The 20,934-nt window shown below is 41.4% G+C and overlaps 1 protein-coding gene across 1 annotated transcript in view; it reads right to left on the bottom strand.

The window, feature by feature from the left end:
- The window catches only part of plxna3 (plexin A3), a 147,623-nt gene that overhangs the window by 43,339 nt on the left and 83,350 nt on the right, over positions 1-20,934 (bottom strand). Inside the window, exons 7-12 of the mRNA XM_063464401.1 lie at positions 17,503-17,643; positions 10,581-10,681; positions 5,831-5,954; positions 5,469-5,625; positions 4,939-5,038; positions 4,704-4,818 (exon numbers count right to left, since the gene is read on the bottom strand). Coding sequence (XP_063320471.1) covers positions 4,704-4,818; positions 4,939-5,038; positions 5,469-5,625; positions 5,831-5,954; positions 10,581-10,681; positions 17,503-17,643 — 738 coding nt within the window. The remainder of the gene's footprint in view (positions 1-4,703; positions 4,819-4,938; positions 5,039-5,468; positions 5,626-5,830; positions 5,955-10,580; positions 10,682-17,502; positions 17,644-20,934) is intronic.

Raw genomic sequence — 20,934 nt, 5'->3', positions numbered from 1 at the left:
CAGAGGGCGCGCCCTTCTCCTATGTGCTTATTTTCTTACTACTGCCTACTACTGATTGGACAACTTCTGGAAGCCTGCTGAGGGTCCCAGTACTCGCTCAGCGCTGCCTTTTCTTACTCTTTCTCACAGAAAAATCCCACCTTCTACCACTGGCAGCACTAATCTCAGAAAACACACATTCATTCTCTCATCTTTAGTTGTTAACATCTGGTCATCTCATAAAAATAAACCAGTGGTCCTTCACATCTTCTGTGTCAAAACTATTAACAACGATGAGATCTCCCTGAAGCAGTGTTTCCTAACCTTTTGGAGCTACGGCACATTAGAAATATCACACGGCACACCACCAAACAAAAATGTCACAAAAAGCATATTGATAATTTTTCCCTGCACACCAGATATAGCGGAATTGCCTCGCTTTGTCCACAGTATACCATTTTTGCTTTCTTCTGACCAGTACTCATGCTAGGGCTTTCATCTGGGTCGGAATTTTCTCCAGGACCAGGTCAGACTGACTACTTTTACTTTTCAAATATTTATCTATTGCCATTACGCGCTGTGTTGTTGCATGACTATGTAATTTCTTATTTGTCTTCTGTTTTAGTGGCAGTTGGCAACCCATTTAATTGGAGCAGGAAGTTATACTGCCCTCTAGTGGAAGAGAATGTAATTCTGCAAGTTGTTCACGCAGTCGCTTAGAGCAGCGGTCGATGATAAAAAACGATAAAAACCAAAAATTTCACACCCAAGCCTCAACTCTCGCGGCCCAGTACAAAACGACTTACCAATCAGGTGAAAGCAGATAATCTTCCACGGCACACCTGAACAGCGTGCTGTGGCACAGTGGTTGGGAAACACTGCCCTAAAGCACATCCCTGCTTTATGTTGCTTCTGCACACTTATAATGTCTAAAATAAACTTCCTGTTATATTTAACAAGACTTTATGGATTTGTTGAGGTTACGACTAAGTTGTGTTTCTTTGAAGCAGGTGTCTGACTCATGCAGATGACACTGTGACTGTAGAGAAAATCCAAATATGTTGTTGGTTTTTGTTTTTAAATCAAAAACATTCTTCCTTTTATTTTCACGCGTTGACTAATTGGGTCAAATCCCTTTAACTGATATCTGCAGCAGTTTTTGTCAGTATTTGTTTTCTGAGATACTTTTTCTTTGAACTGTTTTGTCCATTTTCTGCAAGTTCATTATTTTGTGAACACTTTTTGTGGTTCTTCTGTCTCAATAAAAATGTGTTCTCCAAAAAGATGAGAAAACAAGAAGATAGAGAAAGCATGCAGTATGACTGTTGCGGTGCTTCCTGGTTTTGTTGACTTTTCCACATGCCTTACATGCTTAAAAAACTTCAGCACTTAGATCAGAAAATGGAGAAACAGCCTAGTTTAAACAACATTCGGGTTTAGCTCGTCTGACTGAAAACACCTCTCAGGAGCCGACTCTTAAAGAGTCCTTGAATGCATCAGCAAGGACAGACTTAAACATGGTGTGTGTGTATGTGTGTGTGCGCTTCCACCCTTCACTGTTGACCTGAAGCTTTACTGTTGTTTACTGAACCATGTAATGACAGAGGGAGCAGCTCTGACCTCCATCACTGCTCCATCCTGTAGAAGATTACTTAAAAACTGTCTGATTTAGACACACTGTCAGCTAACAGGTCTCTATAAATACCCAGTATACCGAACTATAAATTAATGAAGAAATGGCTGAAGACTAATAGATACAAGAGGAATATATCTATTAACATTTGAAGATGACTAGGTGTGAGAAAATCTCTTTTTTGGTTCACTGAAAGAACAGATGGGAAATCCAGAGGTGTGGTGTTATTTGTTTAAGCAATGAAGCTCAACAAAAATGCACGAGCTCATGTGAGTTTGAGTTATAAGTCATTTTGAAGGTTATGGAGTCATCCGTCCTACAGCGGCAGGTTTACAAGCGTCAGTCAACTATAACCGACCAAATGATCTAATATTAGACCGACTTCATGAATCGATCATCTGTCCTTCAAGCCTGTCTGACCAGCTTCATCAGCCGCTACATGCCCCTCCCATCCCGCTACTCTCCATCAATGCATGTTTCTCTGATTCTCCTTCCTTCGTAGCTCAAAAGATTAAAACAACTCAAGTCTAATTAACTTTTACTGTTTCAGCTGATCAAAAAAGGCCTTTCATCTTTAGCCTACTTAGCCAATAAGTAGCTTACTTTAGTTTTTTATTATTTTAATGTGCAGACTAAACGAGGAGAAAGGACTAACAGCACCTCTCAAATTGTTATCAAGACTTTCTTGCTTGACACAAAATATAAAGGTGGATTGTGTTTTTCCTGCTATTTAGTGATAATTTGTTCAGCTAAATGGACACACTTTTTTTTTAAAGAAAAGGCACCCAGTCAAATTAACCAATTTTCTATGAAAAAAAGAGGCAGATCCTCGTTCCACTGAACTCTGGCAGGACTGCACCTCTGGCAAAATCCGTCAGAGAGCCAAGAATTAGAGCCGTCACAGACGACGAGCTCTGAAAGACAGAGTGGGAAACTGTCAGAGAAAATGAGTCAGAGAGAAGAGTCTGACAGCAGAGAGCGAGAGTCTGCGACTCAGACAAGAAACACTAATGTGGGTTTCATGTGTTTCATGTTTCACGTCTAGCAGAGAGAAGACTTCAGTGAGGATAACGTTCTTCCTCTAAAAGAAAAAAAGACAACTGCCGTGGGGGTGGCCAGCATGAAACCACGACTTCCACTGGGATGGTTTTATTTTTACTGTTAATTAAGGTCACAAAATGGTCACAATTAATCATTGCTGTTGTGCTATTAACCTCCTCACATCCACCCGGTCACCGGTGCCCACCTGAGAGTTAGGCAAGTGGAAATATCTCACTAATTACCTTTATTTAGGTCCAGTGTCTTCAAATGCAATGACGGAGCCAGAGGCTAATGAGAAAACAGGAACCCGAGATTTGAGGTCCAGTTGAAGAAGAACAGATCCTGTTATGAATGATGTGTTTTTTTGGTTATCTTGGTTGTGATACATTTGTTTGCTGTTTGGCCTTGTCTCACCATGGGCGGTAGGTTCAACTCCTGCTTTTTTCCCCATCTCTTGATCAATGAAACGTATATTAACTTTGACAAGTGGTTCTTGTGGCTGCTTGGGACTTGGGGAAGATGGACATCTTCCATGTTGTGTCTTGGCCATGCCTCCAGGCCCCGTGAATTAAAGCCCAAATGGGTCAATCAAAAAAACAAAAACCAACACATGGCCTGAAACTCTACACAGTGAGAGTTAGGCACAGAAATTGAGTGGTTAGAGTTCGAGTTAACCATTAGGATCACCATAAGATAAAGGGAATGTCCATTTGAAGCAGTAGAGGTTATGCTTATAGAGGACTTATAGCTCTGCAGTAGTCCACACTGTAAGTATGTCGTAATTGGAAACCCATCTGAAACCTTACACTGCACAATATTCCATACTCTAAACCTAAAGTGCACCTACTACTTTATATATTGTACTGACCCAGCCCTCTTCTACGTCTACTTCTAATCGAACAGTAAAGTCATCTTGAAGAGCGAAAACTGCCACTGCCAACATGTTTTTGAAAAATCTCAGAACAGTCCTGCACTGGAATAACTGGTGGCAATCGTGTCGGCCACTAGCATAAACATGAAGTCTTACATAAGGTTAACGCAAAAGTATAAATAAAGTTTTAGAGGTTTGGGATAGAAAATTCTAGAAATTTGCCTATTACTCGAACTCCAGGCCTCGAGGGCCGGTGTCCTGCAGGTTTTAGATAACACCCTGGGTCAACACACCTGAATCAAATGATTAGTTCATTACCAGGCTTCTGGAGAACTTCAAGACATGTTGAGGAGGTCATTTAGCCATTTAAATCAGCTGCGGTGGATCAAGGACACATCTAAAACCTGCAGGACACCGGCCCTCGAGGCCTGGAGTTCGACACCTGTATACTGTGTTTAATTATGAACAGGTTGGAAAAGAGGTCTTGTCTTACACATCGATAAGCATCTTTGATGACTTTTGAGACGACGGCCTCACTTCCTCCTACAGAGAAGCCATACTGACAGCAGAACTGAAGTTTGAGTTTGTTGTGACTTGCCCATAGTTATATGTTGTTTTGTGTCTTCTTACAGTTGTTTTATGTCTCTTTGTATTCATGCCAGATTGTTTGTAGGGCTTTCGCGCCTCATTGTATTTAATTTGTGTCTCTTTATGACGGCTTTCCATCTGTTCGTAGCCATTCAGAAGCAGGTTTTTATTTATTTGCTGTTGCTTGTCTTTGTACATTGTTGTAGATTATTTATGTTCATTTTATTTAATTTTCAACATGTAAACGACTCAGACCAACCATCCAATCTCCTTGTGATTGTTCAGATCTGGGCACAGTAGGCTTGTGTCATTGATCCTTATCTTGGTATTGAGCACACAAAAAGGTCTTTAGAAACCTGGACCTTTTCTGTTCTAATAATCACAATAATATTACGTCTACTTATCATCCTGTCTGCCTTATGTTAGTGTCGAAACATGCCAGGCAGCTATGTGAAGCATTGTGGGGACCCAAAAATGTTCCTTGACCTTCCTTCGGGGGACATTAAGTCCCATACGGTGAATCACATTTTAGTGTGAGCGCTTGGTTATAAGTCCAGTTAAGTGATGAAAACAGGTCTGTGTGTGTGTTACCTCCATGTTGCTGACTCGTCCCTCCTGGAAGGAGCAGTCCTGCAGGTTGTTGGTGCAGATGTGACGATATTTACACCAATGACACGGAAACTCACTGCTGACACAGGAAGTGCACCTGAGAGAGGGAGAGAGAGAGAGAAAAGTTCTGAGTGGTCGAGCACAACCAGCAAGAATTTATGAGTTCATTACTGAAGAGACACATGAGATAATTAGGTTAGAGGTGTTTAAGGCTTACGAGTTGAGCACAGAGCAGTTGTAGTAGATGAGGTTTGTGGTGATGAACTGGTGTCCAGTCTCTGTGGAGCGAAGGCTGAGCTGCACCACTCGTTTCGCTCCTGAAATTAACAGCATAACAACATCCTTCTTAATACTTAGTTCATAGTGAGAAATATAATGGCGCGTTACACTGAAGCTGACATGATTACAAAACATTAGAATCGCACATTAAATGTGATAACAGAGAAAAACGAGAAGGCAAAAGAAACAAGTTCAGAATAAGTGGGCGTGTGTATACTTGTTTTTCTGCTGTTTGGGGACTTGCATTAGCACAATCTCAGAATGGGGACTTTTTGGGTCCCCAAAAGGCAAACCACTGAATTTTAGGGTTAGGCTGATGTTAGATTAAGGTAAGGTTAAGAGAAAAGTAGGGCTAGGTTAAAGTGAGGGTAAAGTTAAAGGTCAAATTTCCAGAACACGACAGGACAGTAAGGAAAGGTGATGTCCTCTGAATTCACTGAAGCATGAATTTGTGTGTGTGTTTCTTACCAAAGGAGTGTGTCTGTGCTGGAAGGTCCCTCAGTGATGGTGACATACACATCACCTGACCTTTGGCCCGCACCTCTCCGGGGGCATTACTCAGGTCCTCAAACACACAGGTAACCCCACCAGACAGCGCAGGGACGTTCTGCACCTGAATGGTTAACTGGACACCAACAGACACTTGATCACTAATAGTAAAGTTCTTATTTACACTTCAGAAAGGTTTCTATTCACAGCTGTTGCATGAACCGGAGTTCAAACAGCTGAACTACAGAATAAATCAACTGACTTTCAGGTAAAATCAGCAGATTGTAATGGAAATTCTGACAGAGAGTATTTTATGTAATTAAGAAAATAATGGCGCATACCTGCATTGCTGGGGAGGTGACTGACATGCTGCTCGGGGAAACAGAGATGTTGACGCACTGGTCCAGTTGTGTATTAAAGTGCTGAGGCTCCTCCCACTTGTCACATGCTTCCTGTCTGGAACACCTGTAGGAGAGTGAAAAGTAACCAAGGGATTAACATTGACGGAAGAAGCCACTTGGACGAGTGATGAAATGTAAATCAGCTTTTTGAGGTTAACATCTACTAAACATTTACATTATTTAGTGCTGTTGACTGGCACAAGCGTAGCTCTGAACCTCAGACTGGACCTTACAGCGGTTCGATTTTTTTGCAGCTCTCCATCAGTAATCATCTTCAGATCTTAATTCTTTAAATATACTTTCTTCTCATTCGCCCTTTCAGATCAAGTCCAGTTTACAAATGTGTGTTTCTGAGGATCATGTAAATTGATTTTGATTGTGCTAACTTATTGTCTGTCAGTTACTTTATAAAATTCACATTAGTAGCTCATAACTTCCTTTATTAAATTATCCATCCATCCATCCATTTTCTTCCGCTTATCCGGGGCCGGGCCGCGGGGGCAGCAGCCTAAGCAGAGAAGCCCAGACCTCCCTCTCCCCAGCCACCTCCTCCAGCTTATCTGGGGGAACACCAAGGTGTTCCCAGGCCAGCCGAGAGATATAATCTTTCCAGCGTGTCCTGGGTCTGCCCCGGGGCCTCCTCCTGGTGGGACATGCCCGGAAAACCTCGCCCAGGAGGCAACCAGGAGGCGCCCAGGAGACATCCTTGTCCGATGCCCGAACCAACTCAGCTGGCTCCTTTCGATGTGGAGGAGCAGCGTCTCTACTCTGAGCCCCTCCCAGATGGCTGAACTTCTCACCCTATCTCTAAGGGAGAGGCCAGCCACCCTTCGGAGGAAGCTCATTTCCGCCGCTTGTATTCGCGATCTCGTTCTTTCGGTCACTACCCACAGCTTGTGGCCATAGGTGAGGGTAGGGGTGTAGATCGACCGGTAAATTGAGAGCTTCGCTTTTACACTCAGCTCTCTCTTCACCACGACGGACTGGTGCAGCGTCCGCATCACTGCAGCCGCTGCACCAATCCGTCTGTCGATCTCCGGCTCCCTTCTCCCATCACTTGCGAACAAGACCCCGAGATACTTGAACTCCTCCACTTGGGGTAGGAACTCATCCCCGACCCGGAGTGGGCACTCCACCCTTTTCCGGCTGAGAACCATGGCCTCAGATTTGGAGGTGCTGATCCTCATTCCCGCTGCTTCACACTCGGCTGCGAACCGTTCCAGTGTGAACTGGAGGCCATCACCCAATGAGGCCAACAGAACCACATCATCCGCGAAAAGCAGAGATGAGATTCTGAGACCACCTAAGTGAAAGCCCTCTGCCACTTGGCTGCGCCTAGAAATCCTGTCCATAAAAATTATGAACAGAATCGTGACAAAGGGCAGCCCTGGCGGAGCCCATCACCCACTGGGAACAAGTCCGACTTATTGCCGGCAATGCAAACCAAGCTCTTGCAACGGTTGTATTGGGATCGAATGGCTCGTAGCAATGGGCCAGACACCCCATACTCCTGTAGCACCTCCCACAGGACCCCCCTCGAATGCCTTCTCCAAGTCCACAAAACACATGTAGACTGGTTGGGCAAACTCCCATGCGCCTTCAAGTATCCTTGAGAGGATAAAGAGCTGGTCAAGTGTTCCACGACCAGGAATGAAAACCGCATTGCTCCTCCTGTATCTGAGGTTCGACTAGCTGTTGAATTTCACTAATTAAAATTAAAGTGAGCGGTGAGTGACACTGGTATCGTGGGATTTCAGGTGGAGTTGGAGCAGGAAACAGTCGGAGGTGAAGCTTGGTGTCTGCAGAGAGCAGCAGCTCCAACATATGCAGCTCCACACAGCATAGACAGCAGCCTGCAGTAATGATCTGTTTACTTCTAATTAACAACAGATGGACAGAATGAGTGAGGGAGCGTGAGGAGGAGAGGAGATGAAAAGCAGAGAGGACCACAAAGATTGTACATTTACAGTTAAAATCATCTGTTTGATGAACTGAATAAGTCACAGTTTGCTTTTCTGCTCTTTTCCTTTCACACTGCGAACCAGACACCAGACATCACTCTTTAAAGTAGTGGAGCCTGTACCTGGCCTTGGAGGCAAAACTCGGGGTAAAAAAGGTTCAAAAAGGAGACTTCCCATTGAGCCAGCTTATTAAAGTTGCTCAGATATTTTTCATCCACTCAGACCTTCTCTTGTCTGAACAGTCAGAGATTTTAGAAAGAAACTTAAAACTATAAAAGTGAGGGCGACATGTCTTCATGTCACACTGGGAGATGGGTTTACGCACAAAGATGTCCTGCTGCAACATATCTAGAAGCTTCAGCATAAAAACAAGCTGTGTTTTGTTCTCTGTAGTTCACTGCCAGTCAGAGGCTTTTACTTTGAAGGGGCAGCTAACTGATGACAATCCAAAGAGGAACTTCCTCCACCTGCTTGGATGCTGAACATCAAACATCGTGATGAGGGAGACTGTGTGAACCATTTATAGAAGCATTAATGACACCTCATGGGAGCGTGCATGCGCCCACACACACACACACACACACACACACACACACACACACACACACACACACACTTTCTCTGTTCAGTACTTTTATTTCTCTAATTTATGTCCTGTTTCTCTTCTCATGTTTGAAATACAGAGACTGACTTTAAACTTAAACATGTATTCTTATGTATTGGAGAGGAAGTGGTTACTGTAGTTGATTCACTGTCATTTGCTTTAACTTAATCAGTTACAAAAAAAAGCAATTAATAGTTTCAATCCTTTAAGAGCCAATAGAACAAAAAAGCATCAAATGTTTGTGGACGCTGGCATCACAAAAGATAACAAAACCCTTCTCCTTTTGATTTTGGATGCAAAATTAATGTTTCAAGGTTTTTGGACCCAAAGAAATTGAGATATTCCAAGGATTTTATAGAACAAATAATTAAAAAAAATAGCAGGTTTTTCTTTTGCTTGCTTTAATAAAATAACTTAAAATGTCTAAAGAGTCAAGATCTTCATTTGACCACAACATTAAAACCTGTGCTGGTCTCATTAATGGCACTGACAATAATTTCCTACCATTCAAAAGACAGACTTCACAGACATCTGGATGTGTCCTGTGGTATCAGACACTAAGATCTTACATGCTTTGAGTCCTGGAAGTAGCAAAAGAGTCTCTGTGGATTGTTTTTACACCACATCTCATAGATGTTTTGGTTAAGGCCAACCTAACACCTAAAACTCTTCCATGTTCACCAAATCATTTCTGAGATATCTGTAGTGTGGCGGGGTGCATCATGTCACTTAGATATTACTAAATATATTACTAAATACAGCTGCTGAAGATTAGGGAGATCACGCCATAAGATAAAAGAAAAAACAGTTATTGACTTGAAAAGTGAAAAGTACAATGCAAACGTTTTTCAGACCAAAACCCAGTTTGCACCGGTTTGGTGTGTTAGTAAATCTGACCCTTAGTGCTAAACAAGAGATTAAAACAATTACTTAAAGTTCATTCACAAAAACTAAAGCACAAACGTCTTTGATTGTCTGTACCATCGTATTAGCCACTTAGGCCATTAAAAATGATCTAACATACAGTGAAGAGCTCCATTTTTATGACTTACAGTCGTGGATGAGGTCTAGCAATGTCCTTCAGCTGTTTGTGTTGGGACACCTGTCTGTCAGTTATCCAGGTGAATGAGTGGAAAAAACTCTACACAAAGTCCTAAACTGTATTTTGTACCAGGCTCTAAATGTGCTTGTTAATGCTGTTGCAGCGGGAGTAAACGCAGATTGACTCACTTTTGGAGACAGCCTCATGCAGCCACTTCAAGTTTTCGACACTTTGGCATTAGCTTAATTTCTCAGTTGGCCCTTGGGTCATACATGTCGAAATCACATCTACATGGATGCCAGGAAGCAACGTTTCATAGCGTAACATTAAACTCAGCATCACATTCCTCTGCTGTCTTCACTTTTCACAACAATGAACAACGACTGACTTTAGTTGGCAAACGTTGGGAGGAAAAAAATTAAAACAGAAAGAGATCTCCAACATCTGCTGCAACCAGATGCTGGGGTGGGTGTAAAAGAGGAAAGCAGGAGAAGGTGCACACACCTGGCTGTGCACAGAATCTCAAAGAAACTGTGATTCATGAGACCAGACCATCGGCTGTAGCTGCTTTAGGCCGTAGACACGGGGTCACGATGGTTACTCAAGAGACCGTTCTGCAGGTATGCAACTCCAGATGCAGCAAGCTGTGAAGCATTGTATGTTCCGACACCTTTCATCAGACCAAGCACTAAACGGTTCACGTTACATTGTCAATGGTTCACTGGTTCTCTTTCCTTGGACCTCTTTTGTAGGTACTAACTACTGCACCCCACAGACTGCGTTAAAGGCCTGCCATCTAACCATCACAATTTAGCCCTCGGCAAAGTAGCTCTGATCCTCACACAGCCATTTTTTCTGCTTCCAACACACCAATTTCAAGAACTGATTGTTTACTTCCTGCATTATTTAAGTCTCACCCCTTCATAGGTGCTTGGAAGGAGACAACCAATGCTATTTACTTCTCTCGGTGCTTTTACTGTTGTGGCTGACCAGCGCACACTGTTACTGGGTGCATTTTAAAATGAGAGATGAAGCTGTTATTTTGTTTTAGCAGAAGAAGAGCAGGAGCTGTTCGTTCCTTACTTGTTGAAGAGGACACACCATCCACAGTGAGGGTCTCCTGATCCCAGACAGTCTGAGCAGCTGCTGTACTGCTCACAGCTCTCCACCGGCAGTCTGCTCACCTGAAACAAACATTCACATCAGACATGTGACCAAGTGCACCAACAGTCGTGTTTAAAGCAGAAACATGGGCAGGTACCTGAGAACTGTGACTGAAAACTGGGTTGGTATTTGATATGAATTCGCTAAACTGTTCGATTAAGGCATGTTTGCACTCAAGCGTTTTTTTATGTCAGCATCAGAAAATGTTTCTGAACCTTCTGCTGACTGTTTGTTACTAATGTCAATGTGTAAAAACCGATTTGATATTGATTTAGGTGATTGTATGACCGCAACATGAGACATCACTGAAATTGTTCCTACATCACACATTTGTGTGTGTGAGGGTGTGAGTGAGTGTGACGGGTTTATCTCATTGTGGTTTAGTGGGTTTCTGCTAATATTAATAGCCAGAGAAAGCAGCACACTCTCTTGACTTTGTGAACTCTGTGTGTGTGAGCGTGTATTTATATCTTTGTGGGGACCAAAAATTGGAAGTTTACTATACTTGCGGGGACAAAAATCCTGGTCCCCACAGGTTTGAAGGCATTTTGAAGACTCAAAATGTGGTTTTAGTGACAGGGATGGGGTAAGGGTCAGGGTTAGGCGCTCATTTTTCATGGTTAGGGTTAGGGGCTAGGGAAAGCATTATGTCAATTAGATGTCCCCACCCGACGTGTGTGTGTGTGTGTATATGTGTGTGTGTAGTCTGTCTTCCTGAGAGGACGACAGATCCTATGAGGACCTTTGTGGAAAACTGGGACATGGATATGTGAAGCAGGGACATTTTCAGAAAATTAGGACATTTTGGGGCAAGCCAAGTGTGGACTCATTGTTTGCAAATGTGGGACATTATTATGAATCTGGGGGAAAATTTGTGGCAGTTTTTTGAGAGAAGGAACCTTTTTGAAAAATGGGCATACATGGATGTAAATTTATTATATCTGAAGACTATAAGGACATTTTTGCAGAATGGGGACACTACTACAAAAAGTGTGAACAATTCAAAAAGTGAAGAGAATTTCTTTTAAAGTGGGGGCCTTTTTCAAGTTCTTATCTTAAATGTCTAACGAGGGACAATTACGTCATCACGCTGTTCTTAGAAGTTGCTTCCATGTCTTTAGATTCGATTTCTGTTAAGTGGGGACATTTTCTGAAGGTGGGGATTTTTTTGTTTGTGTGTTTTTGAGGCTTGAATGTTCAACAATTTTATTTCCTGTGTGATTTGGTCTCAAACTGCTTATCAGTTTTTTAGTCAGTTGAAAAATAATTGGCTAAATTTTTTTTTTTCCTAGAAAAACTTTTTTTTTTTCCCCAAAACATTTGGTTAGGTCACCAGTGATGCCTTAAATCACTTAATGCCTCTGAAAGCTAACCGCACATGAAACATAAGTGAACATAACTGAGCTGCTCGCCATCTCAGTTTAAGATGGAAAACAATGGATGAACTCATTTGTTTGAGTCAATGAAGACAGAGACGGTCAGTTCGGGTCCTCACAAAGACGTAAATACAGGCATGTGTGTGTCGTATCTTTTACCCAGAAGCCATTGCAGCAAGGAGACAGTAAACACAGTGATAACTCTGTGGGTCTCATTCAGACGTTCACACATGAATACATTCATTGTCTCGTACAGACGGTCCTGTCTCCTCTCTGACCCCATTATCAGGTTGCTCTTAAAGAGACGCTGCTGTTTCCGTCGGACTTCATCTAAAAGCTGCTGACGCCGTGGTTCCCATTCTCATACAGCCTCCCCGTTCACATTGTTTATTCACTGATATGCGGAGTTCAAATCATGCTGACGCAAATAAAATCCAACTGATGAGAAGAAACTCCTGGAACACTTATTTTTATCCTTATTTTACGTGTTCACAAACAGCATATGAACCTGTAATAAACTAGTTATACGCTATAATGCAACGCTGAGCTTGGTAAATGGTAAAGTAAACAAGTTGTGGGTCACAAGACATCGGTTTTCCAACAGGTCAGCCAAAGTCAAATCCATTTAAGGTTTCAGTGGTAAAGAGTTCTTTGTTTCCTTTGTCTGTTGAAGGACCCGGCGCTAAACCTCCACTGGAAATCTGCTGATTTAAAAGTTAAGCAAGTCTTCCAGACTGACAGTCACAAGAATGTCAGATTATTAAATTCAGAACTGTGAACACTTTGTTTGGTATCATCACAGGAATCTGAACAAACAGCACTCAGTGGTCACAAACAGTGACGCTAGAAGTACTGGATATGCTGACCCAGAGTACCTCGTGTGTAACTTTCAACCTCCTGTGGGGTCATTTATTATCACCCCCCATATTTATATGTATAGTTATAGTAAGTGTTTCACAGTATGAATACATCTACTTTTTAAAAAGAAGAAAAACCAAACAGCAATGGGTCCATTGGTGAGGCAAGAAAAACAGACAAATGTGAGGGGGACATTTATGTCATTCTCATGTTCTACTTCTAACTGTTGTTGTTTCTGTTTTAACTGGGACTTTTTTGGGCATCTTGAGTGCCTTGCCCAAAGGCACTTGGACCGGAACAGTACCCACCTTCTGATTGGTGGAGAACCCCAGTAATGTGTTGCAGTAAACAAAGAAAAACAGCTTTAAGGCAGACACTCAGTGCCTAAAGTGACAATGAAAGCGCAGCACACTTGTCAGAGATGAGTTGGGTTTGAATGAAAATGATAAAAAATTACATTAAGCCCACCACCAGCCTACCTGCTCAGGAGTGGCAGTTAGACTGTGAAAAGTACAATGCAAACTTCAAACAGAGTAAAAGGTTTTACTTTGAAATGTGTTGATTAAAAACAAGAAGAGTTTGTGAGGTTATGGCAAGCCAAGGCATGAGATCATGGATTATCATGAATCATGCAAAGCTACTCTAGGAGACATCAAGAATAAAAATGTGCTGGAAATGAGCAGACCAGGTCCTGTTCAAGTAAACCTCATTTTCATGATATGATCAAAACAGGAAAAAACTCATAAAAGATACTCATGTCCATGGAAACACAGTCGCTGAGACTGTGTGTGTGTGTGTGTGTGTGTGTTTTCTTATTTTATTTAATTAAAAACAATAAAGTCAGGAGTTTAGCTGGGAATCTGCTGATTTAACTCTTATAAGGATCTTTAATTCAGAGATGAATTTCTTTCCCAAAAAAAATCCTCTGGAAAACTGCATTTCTCCGTATCACTGAACATAAGGTGGGATGTATGCAGGATGGTTGCTGTAAGAATGCTAATAACACCAGCAATTCATCTTCCTCTAGATGTGTTTACTCGTGTTTATGTTTATTTAATTCTCGGCACAGCGGCTAAACTGAATCGTGATTAAAACACGGAGCTGAAAACACTGCAGGATCTCAGTCAACACTTTTTTTTTGCTAATGAAATAAGGATTGAAGTGTTTTTAGGTCATGCAAGTGTCTGTTTGGGAATCCTGTCTCCTGTCTGTGAATGCAGCAGCTGCTGCAGGTGTGGCACTGACAGAAACAATCAGTTTGATCGCAAACTGGTCGAGTCTGTCTGCTTGTATGGCAGCCAGCCTGCAGTTCTGATTGGCTGCTGAAAGCTCATGTAAATGTGTGCGAGTGTTTATGTAACACTGCAGTGAAACAGTGTCAGGCAGAGAACGAGCTGAGGACTGCGCCTGTGTCTCTGAATACTAATCAAATACAACTGCACATCTGACCTATTTGTACTTCAAGTGTTTACACTTCAGGACACTTGGAATGTATACAGAATCTTAAATTATTCTATTCACATACAAAGTCCAGAATAATCACTCTCCATCATCTCTTAAAGACCCCGTAGTATCAAATTATTCCAGTAGGGCGGTTTGCTCTCAGCCTGCGGGCGTACTTGTGGTTCCCAGGATATCTAAAAGTAGAATGGGAGGCAGAGCCTTCGGCCTTCAGGTCTCTCCTCTGTGGAACCAGCTTGGATTCAGGAGTCAGACAGCCTCTCTACTTTCTAGATCAATCTTTTAACTTTCTATCTTGATAAAGCATTTAGTTATGATTGGATCAGGTGAGTCTGATCTTACACTCCTATAGGCTGAGGCTGCTGAGGGACCTTCCATGATGAACTGAGCATTTCTCCTTTTCTCAGACAATCCGGCCTTTAAGTCTGACGTCATTAGCCGCTTCCAGGTCCAAACTCCGCTGGAGTAGTTTGGGCCCGGAAGCAGGGTTCATACGTCATCACTTAACAACCGGATAACACAACAGACTGTAGCCAATCTGGTGTGTTTCAAGCACCAGTATAAATGGAAACAGGACTGTGGTGATGTCACAAGTTTTTCTTTTCACTGATTCTTTTTAAAGTTCTGATGATTTGTATGTTGAGGTTCGTTCTTTACTCCTTTATTCTTTCCTGATCCATGCTGATTTCCTAAAACGGTCTGCACGTTTTTCCTGTGTGCGCTCTCGCTGACTTCCTCCCACAGACCAAAGACGCACATGTCAGATTGCCCGGTGTCTAAACTCGGTCGTCTGTATCTCTGTTGAACCATGCAACAAACTGGGGTTGTATCCCACCAGTGACTTATGACCCTGAATCGGGTAAGTGGAAGAGGATGGATGGGCATTTCATGGTCCATGCTCTGGAAATTATGGACTAGATAAATAATCAATTTGTTGTTTGGCTGTTTATCACCAAATTATTCTTTCATCAAAAAACATCATGTCAGAAATCCCTTTTAAGAACCAGCTTATTTAACAGTGATATTTTTGTCCTTGATATCTTTATTTATTGAAAACCTCACGCTAATTTACAGTATCGACTGTTCTGTTAAAGAAATGATTCATCTTTGCATTTAAAAATGTACTGATTCTGAACATATCAGCAATTTAAAAAATGTGTCTCTATCAAAAACTATTTTTTAATGGAAATCAGCTTATTGAATTGTTTCCTATAACTCTTGTTTCTCTTAATCAAAATATATTAAATCAGACCCTGATAGAATTTTTTTTACTTTATCAAAATCACTGATGTAGAACTTCCACAGGAGTTTTTTAGATTTACTTCTTTAAATGCCTTGACTGAAGTGATTGTTTCATATTGTATTAGGTATTGTGTGAAAAACCTCTCCTCGACTCCAGAACTAAATCATTTAATATTTGTCTGTGTTCATCATGATGGAGAGGAGCTCAGGTCCTGCAGGAGCTGGGACGTTCTGACAGTCGTTTGCTGACATCACAGCTCGAAAATTTCGAAAACGAACATTTGTGTGTGTGTGTGTGTGTGTGTGTGTGTGTGTCTCCCCTCAGCTGCACAGGAACTAACAGTTGTTGAACTCGTCTCTGCTTCCTCTCAGTGGTACAATGAGAGTTTTAACATGGGACACACACACACACACACATGCACACACACACACACACACCCCCTCAGAAACACAGTGTGTGTGGTGGCGCCAGCTGAGCGATATTCATATTCTCAGCTTCCTGTCTGCAGATGTTAAAACAACACAATTCATATTTCTCTTTCTGGCAACCACACACACACACACACACACACACACACACACACACACACACACACACACACACACACACACACACACACACACACACTTAAACTCCCCTGTAAATGACTGCAGCTCCTCTGATAAACTGACCTGCTGTGTATTTTTTTGGGCTCATTTTCTTATCAAAAAGACCGAAGTCACGTTTGAAATGTGCCGATTCTCCTCAGTGCAGAACCTTTCCTTGTTTACATTAGCTGCTGGAAGCCCTAATGCAGAACTTCCATTGGGAATGCGCTGATATAATGCTCATAAGGCTTTCTTCTGTGCAGGACTTTGTTCTCTGCAACTTTTGAAAAACCTACGCTAGAAGTTGCATTACAAGAAATTTAAGCCAAATAGTCCGTTGGAAATCTGCCCACTTAATCCTCATGAGTTCTGTGCAGAACTTTTCCTGCTTTTCATTAGCTGCTGGAAAGCTTCCATTAGGAATCTGCTGATTTTACACTCAGAAGCTTTCTTCTATATAGAACATGTTTCCCCCCCAATTAATGACTGGAACCCTTATTGACAAACTAAAAACCAACTCATGAGTCTTTATTGTGTACAGACCTTTTCTTTCTTTTAATTGGCTACTGAAAACCTCAATGCAGAACTTCCATTGAAAATCTGATGATTTAACATTAAACAAAATGCCTTCTTCTGTAGAGCATTTTATTTTTTATATTCATCAGAACTTCCTTTGGAAATCTGCTGATTTAGTTCCATTAACAGAGATTTGCTTTTTTCATCTCATCTATAACAAGCTTTTCTTTGTTTTCATGATTGATTAGAAGACAACTAAATGATTAAAAGTCTTAATGCAGTTGGAAATGTTCTGATTTAGCCCTCATAACTTGTTATTTTCATTTTCTTTAGGTTATTTAGTAATTCTATTATACAAGGATAAATTTCTCTGGGTTAGAGATCTGCTAATTTAACCCTCAGACGTCATTCTTCTGTGCAGGATTTTATTTTTCTGAATCAGGGAGAATCTAAGCCAGAACTTTTTGATTTCCTTATCTGTTAAACTGCAGGTCTTCAGTTATAAATCTGCTGATCAAATTCTTTCGAGCACAAACGTCGTTAGATTAACCCATAAAAATGCGATGCAGGGCAAAAACATTAATCATGTCAGAGTGTCACAAGGAAATCTCTGTATAAACATTTAATATGAAATGTTCACGGTGACCCAAACAAACCGATCTGGTGTGTCACCATCACGCCAGCTTTGTGTTTTTTAGGCTGTAAAATTCAAAGAATAAATAAAAGGGACAAACGAACGGAGAAGAGTCTCGTGACCCTTTCTCTGATTGATCGTGTAAGGGCTCGGCAGGTGTATCTACCTGTCTGTCACTGAGCAGGTAGATGTACTGATGGTCAGGACTGAACACCATGTCTCTCAGGATCGGCTTCCCCTCCACCACAGTCACTGTCTCATACAGCAAAGCGTTCTCGGCCGGCGGTGGGATCCCATCCACGCGGATCTGAAACAAACACAAAAGGAATGACAATCATTGAAAAAATCTACCTGTAAAAACAATAAGAAAAGCTAACGAACTGGAAAATCACTCAGGAAGGAGCAAACGGAAACACTTTTATTTTCAATTTTCAAAGAAAATTATGTCAAAACCTCTGTTAGAATCTCCTCCATTAACACAGAGATTTTTCTTATGCAGAAAATTTCTTTCTTTTCTTTATCTAGTGAAAAACCAGGGCCTCCATTTGAAATACGCTAATTTAACTTTTAATTAGGTCTTCCATACAAAGATGATTTTCTTCATTTAAAAAAAAGTCAGACTCGCTTTGAAAATCCGCCAGTTTAACACCCACAAGTCTTTCTATTGAAAATCCAACAATGAATCTAATGATTTACCTTCTGTGCTATTTTGTAGCAGAGATACAGTTTTTTTAACAAGAACAATGAAGTCAGAACTTCCACTGAAAATCTGAGTTAACTCTTAATTACAGAATTCAAGTGGAGATGCTTTTAAATCCAAAACAACATCAATTAAAAATCTAATTTAATCATTTTTTCCTTTAAAGAAATATTATTTCTATAATTTATTGGAAAATCTATAATCTAAAGCTAAACTTCAACTAGAAATTTGCAGTTTCATCAGTTCCAAATATTTTCCATATACCGAACGCTTGAAAACTTGAAATCTGCCTTTTTATTTTTTTATATTTTTCCTTTTGTTTAGAACTTCAACTGGAAATTCACAGATTCAAATGCACAAAGATTTTTTTTCATTGGGCTTCATGCTCTGGTGACTTTGAATATCCACAGAAATCTGCCCGGCAACTGTGAGGGTGCCTCACACTTAATGCAAAGTGTTGAACTGTTTCATAGCACCATTTAAAAAAAAAAAAAGCCGCCATTTTACAGATATAAAAGCGAATAATGGGATTAGATTTCACTGAATAGAGATGATGACGAAGATGATGATGATGATGGTTAGCATGTAAAGTTAAATACAGCAGAGGGCTGATGAGGAGACAAACACACTGCTCAAAAATGTGGAGCGACTAAAATAAGATTCCCCAAATCTCCCCAAACCTTCCCGCCTCCCTCCCTCTGTCTGACCCAGAAAAACACCACAGTGGAAGAGGAGGAAGAGGGGGGTAAAAGTGGGAGAGGGGAAAGAGAGAGGAGGAGGAAACGGGGATAAAAAAAGGAGAAAATGAGAAGGGGAAAAAATTAGATGAGAGAAAAAGAGAAGGAAAGAAAATGGAAAATTACAAAAGCGACAATTAAAATCACAGAACAGAAGAGAAATAAGATCTGAGGGGAAAAGGGAGTTCAAGGTAAGGAAAGGAAGTGAGGAGAAGGAAAGGGAAATAAAACAGGAACGAAGGAAGGAAGGGAACAAGTGAAGAAAAACACAAAAATATAGAGAAAAGAAAAGGAATGAAAACAGGAGGGAAATAAGTGGAAAGATTCAAGGAAATGAATGAGGACGCAGGGATAAAAGTTAAATAAAGAGTAAACCACACAAAAAAGGAAGACATAAGGAAAGGATTTAAGGGTGCAAAGGTAGGGAATAAAGAAGGAAAGAAGGAAAGAAGAAAGATAGCAACAAAAACGATGAAGAAACCAGAGCGTGATGAAGGACAAATGTGTGTGCTTCTCTTAGTGTGTTAATTAGCTGTCTGCTCGTTAAGAGGCCGAGCTTAATTAGAGCTGACGAGTTGCACACACACACACACACACACACACACACACACACACACACACACGCAGGCAGCAGGTCTGACTCACAACCAAATACACACTTGCACAATCCTGTTTTACAGAAACACACCGATTTTCTCTCTCACACACACACACACACACACACACACACACACACACACATAGCAGAGTGAGGGAGGAGACGTTAAAGTAGGACACTGCAGCAGACAGAAACCTAACACACATTTCTCTCTCTCACACACACACACACACACACACACACACACACACACACACACACACACACACACACACACGTGCTGTAAAATTCAATTTAAAGGTGTAATCTATAGAAAAATGAATTTCCACATTCCACACAGGCTGAATTTTTCCAAACACCGACCTGTTTCAGAAAAATCTTTGAATTTCATTTTCTCAGGTGAGTTTTTACCAGAAAACAAGAAACTAACAAAAAACAGCAAATTCCAAAATGGGACTTTTGTGGCTGTGCTCGCCGTAGGAATCAGAGGTGGTGGTGGAGCTGGTCTCTGGGGATGTGGCTAGGCCACCAGTTTGGTTTCCACCAGTTTCCAGTCTCGTGCCAAGAAAGGCAAACATCATCCTGAATCTTTCAGGCATTTCCACAAAACACATCAAAAGTCAGATTTTTGCCTTATTTTCCAAAACAGGATCCCATTAAAATTCTGCCTTTTTCTTAGCTGTAGCAAACATGACATCGACCAATGAAAAACTTCAACAAGCAGCAATCAGAAATCTGAGAGACTGAAAATTAAGATGAGGAAGAAAAGAAGTAAACAGGAGAAGATGAAAGAGAAACAAAGAAAGAGGAGAAGAAGACGTGACGGGGGAGTGACAGAGCGACAGAGCGATAGAGGAAGTGACCTTTGACTCGTGACTCCCGGCTGGGATTCAAACCGTCAACACCTGCTTTGTTCTGAGCACAGCCCGAGGTCGCGATCTCACCCACACAGCCTCGCTCTGACCTTTGACCTCTCGCCCAGAGACACAATCCGTCTGTCGTATTGTGTTGCCCCGGGGTGTGCTTCGGCGATGAGCATTACTCGCGTTGTGGGGACTCGACGGAAAAAGTGCCATTAAGATAAATCGTTAACTTTCACTCTGAATTTTGTGGATTGAGCAAGCCTCGGGAAACGAATGTGTGTGTGTTTGTGTGTGTGTGCGTGCTGACAGACGCACTCCTTCCGAGTTTCATTAACCGACAGGATCATGTGACGAGAACAAACTCGAATGTCCAGCTGAGCTCTGAATCACATATCCAATTAGATTCGGCTTTAGCGCCCAGCAGCAGCAGCTGTTTCCACCTGATTTCAGATGCAAGTCACAACTTCCATTAGAAAAGATACTAATTTAACCATCGCCGAGTCGATCTTCAGTGCAAAACTTACATGATTCAAAACTCTGAATCAGGAAACCGTGATATAACAAGTCTGTTTGTTTCTTTAATGAACCAAGCTGTTGGTTTTTTTCATCCTTGAACGTCTTTTGGAAAACTTCAGCTGTAAATCTCTGTATCAAGTGTAATTTCTTTATTAAAATCCATCAGTCCAAGTCAGAACTGTCG

This window comes from Pelmatolapia mariae, linkage group LG20 (genome assembly GCF_036321145.2).
Source record: "Pelmatolapia mariae isolate MD_Pm_ZW linkage group LG20, Pm_UMD_F_2, whole genome shotgun sequence".
Lineage (NCBI taxonomy): Eukaryota > Metazoa > Chordata > Actinopteri > Cichliformes > Cichlidae > Pelmatolapia > Pelmatolapia mariae.
Note: the sequence above shows the minus strand (reverse complement) of the source record. Positions and strands in the feature narration are given on the sequence as shown.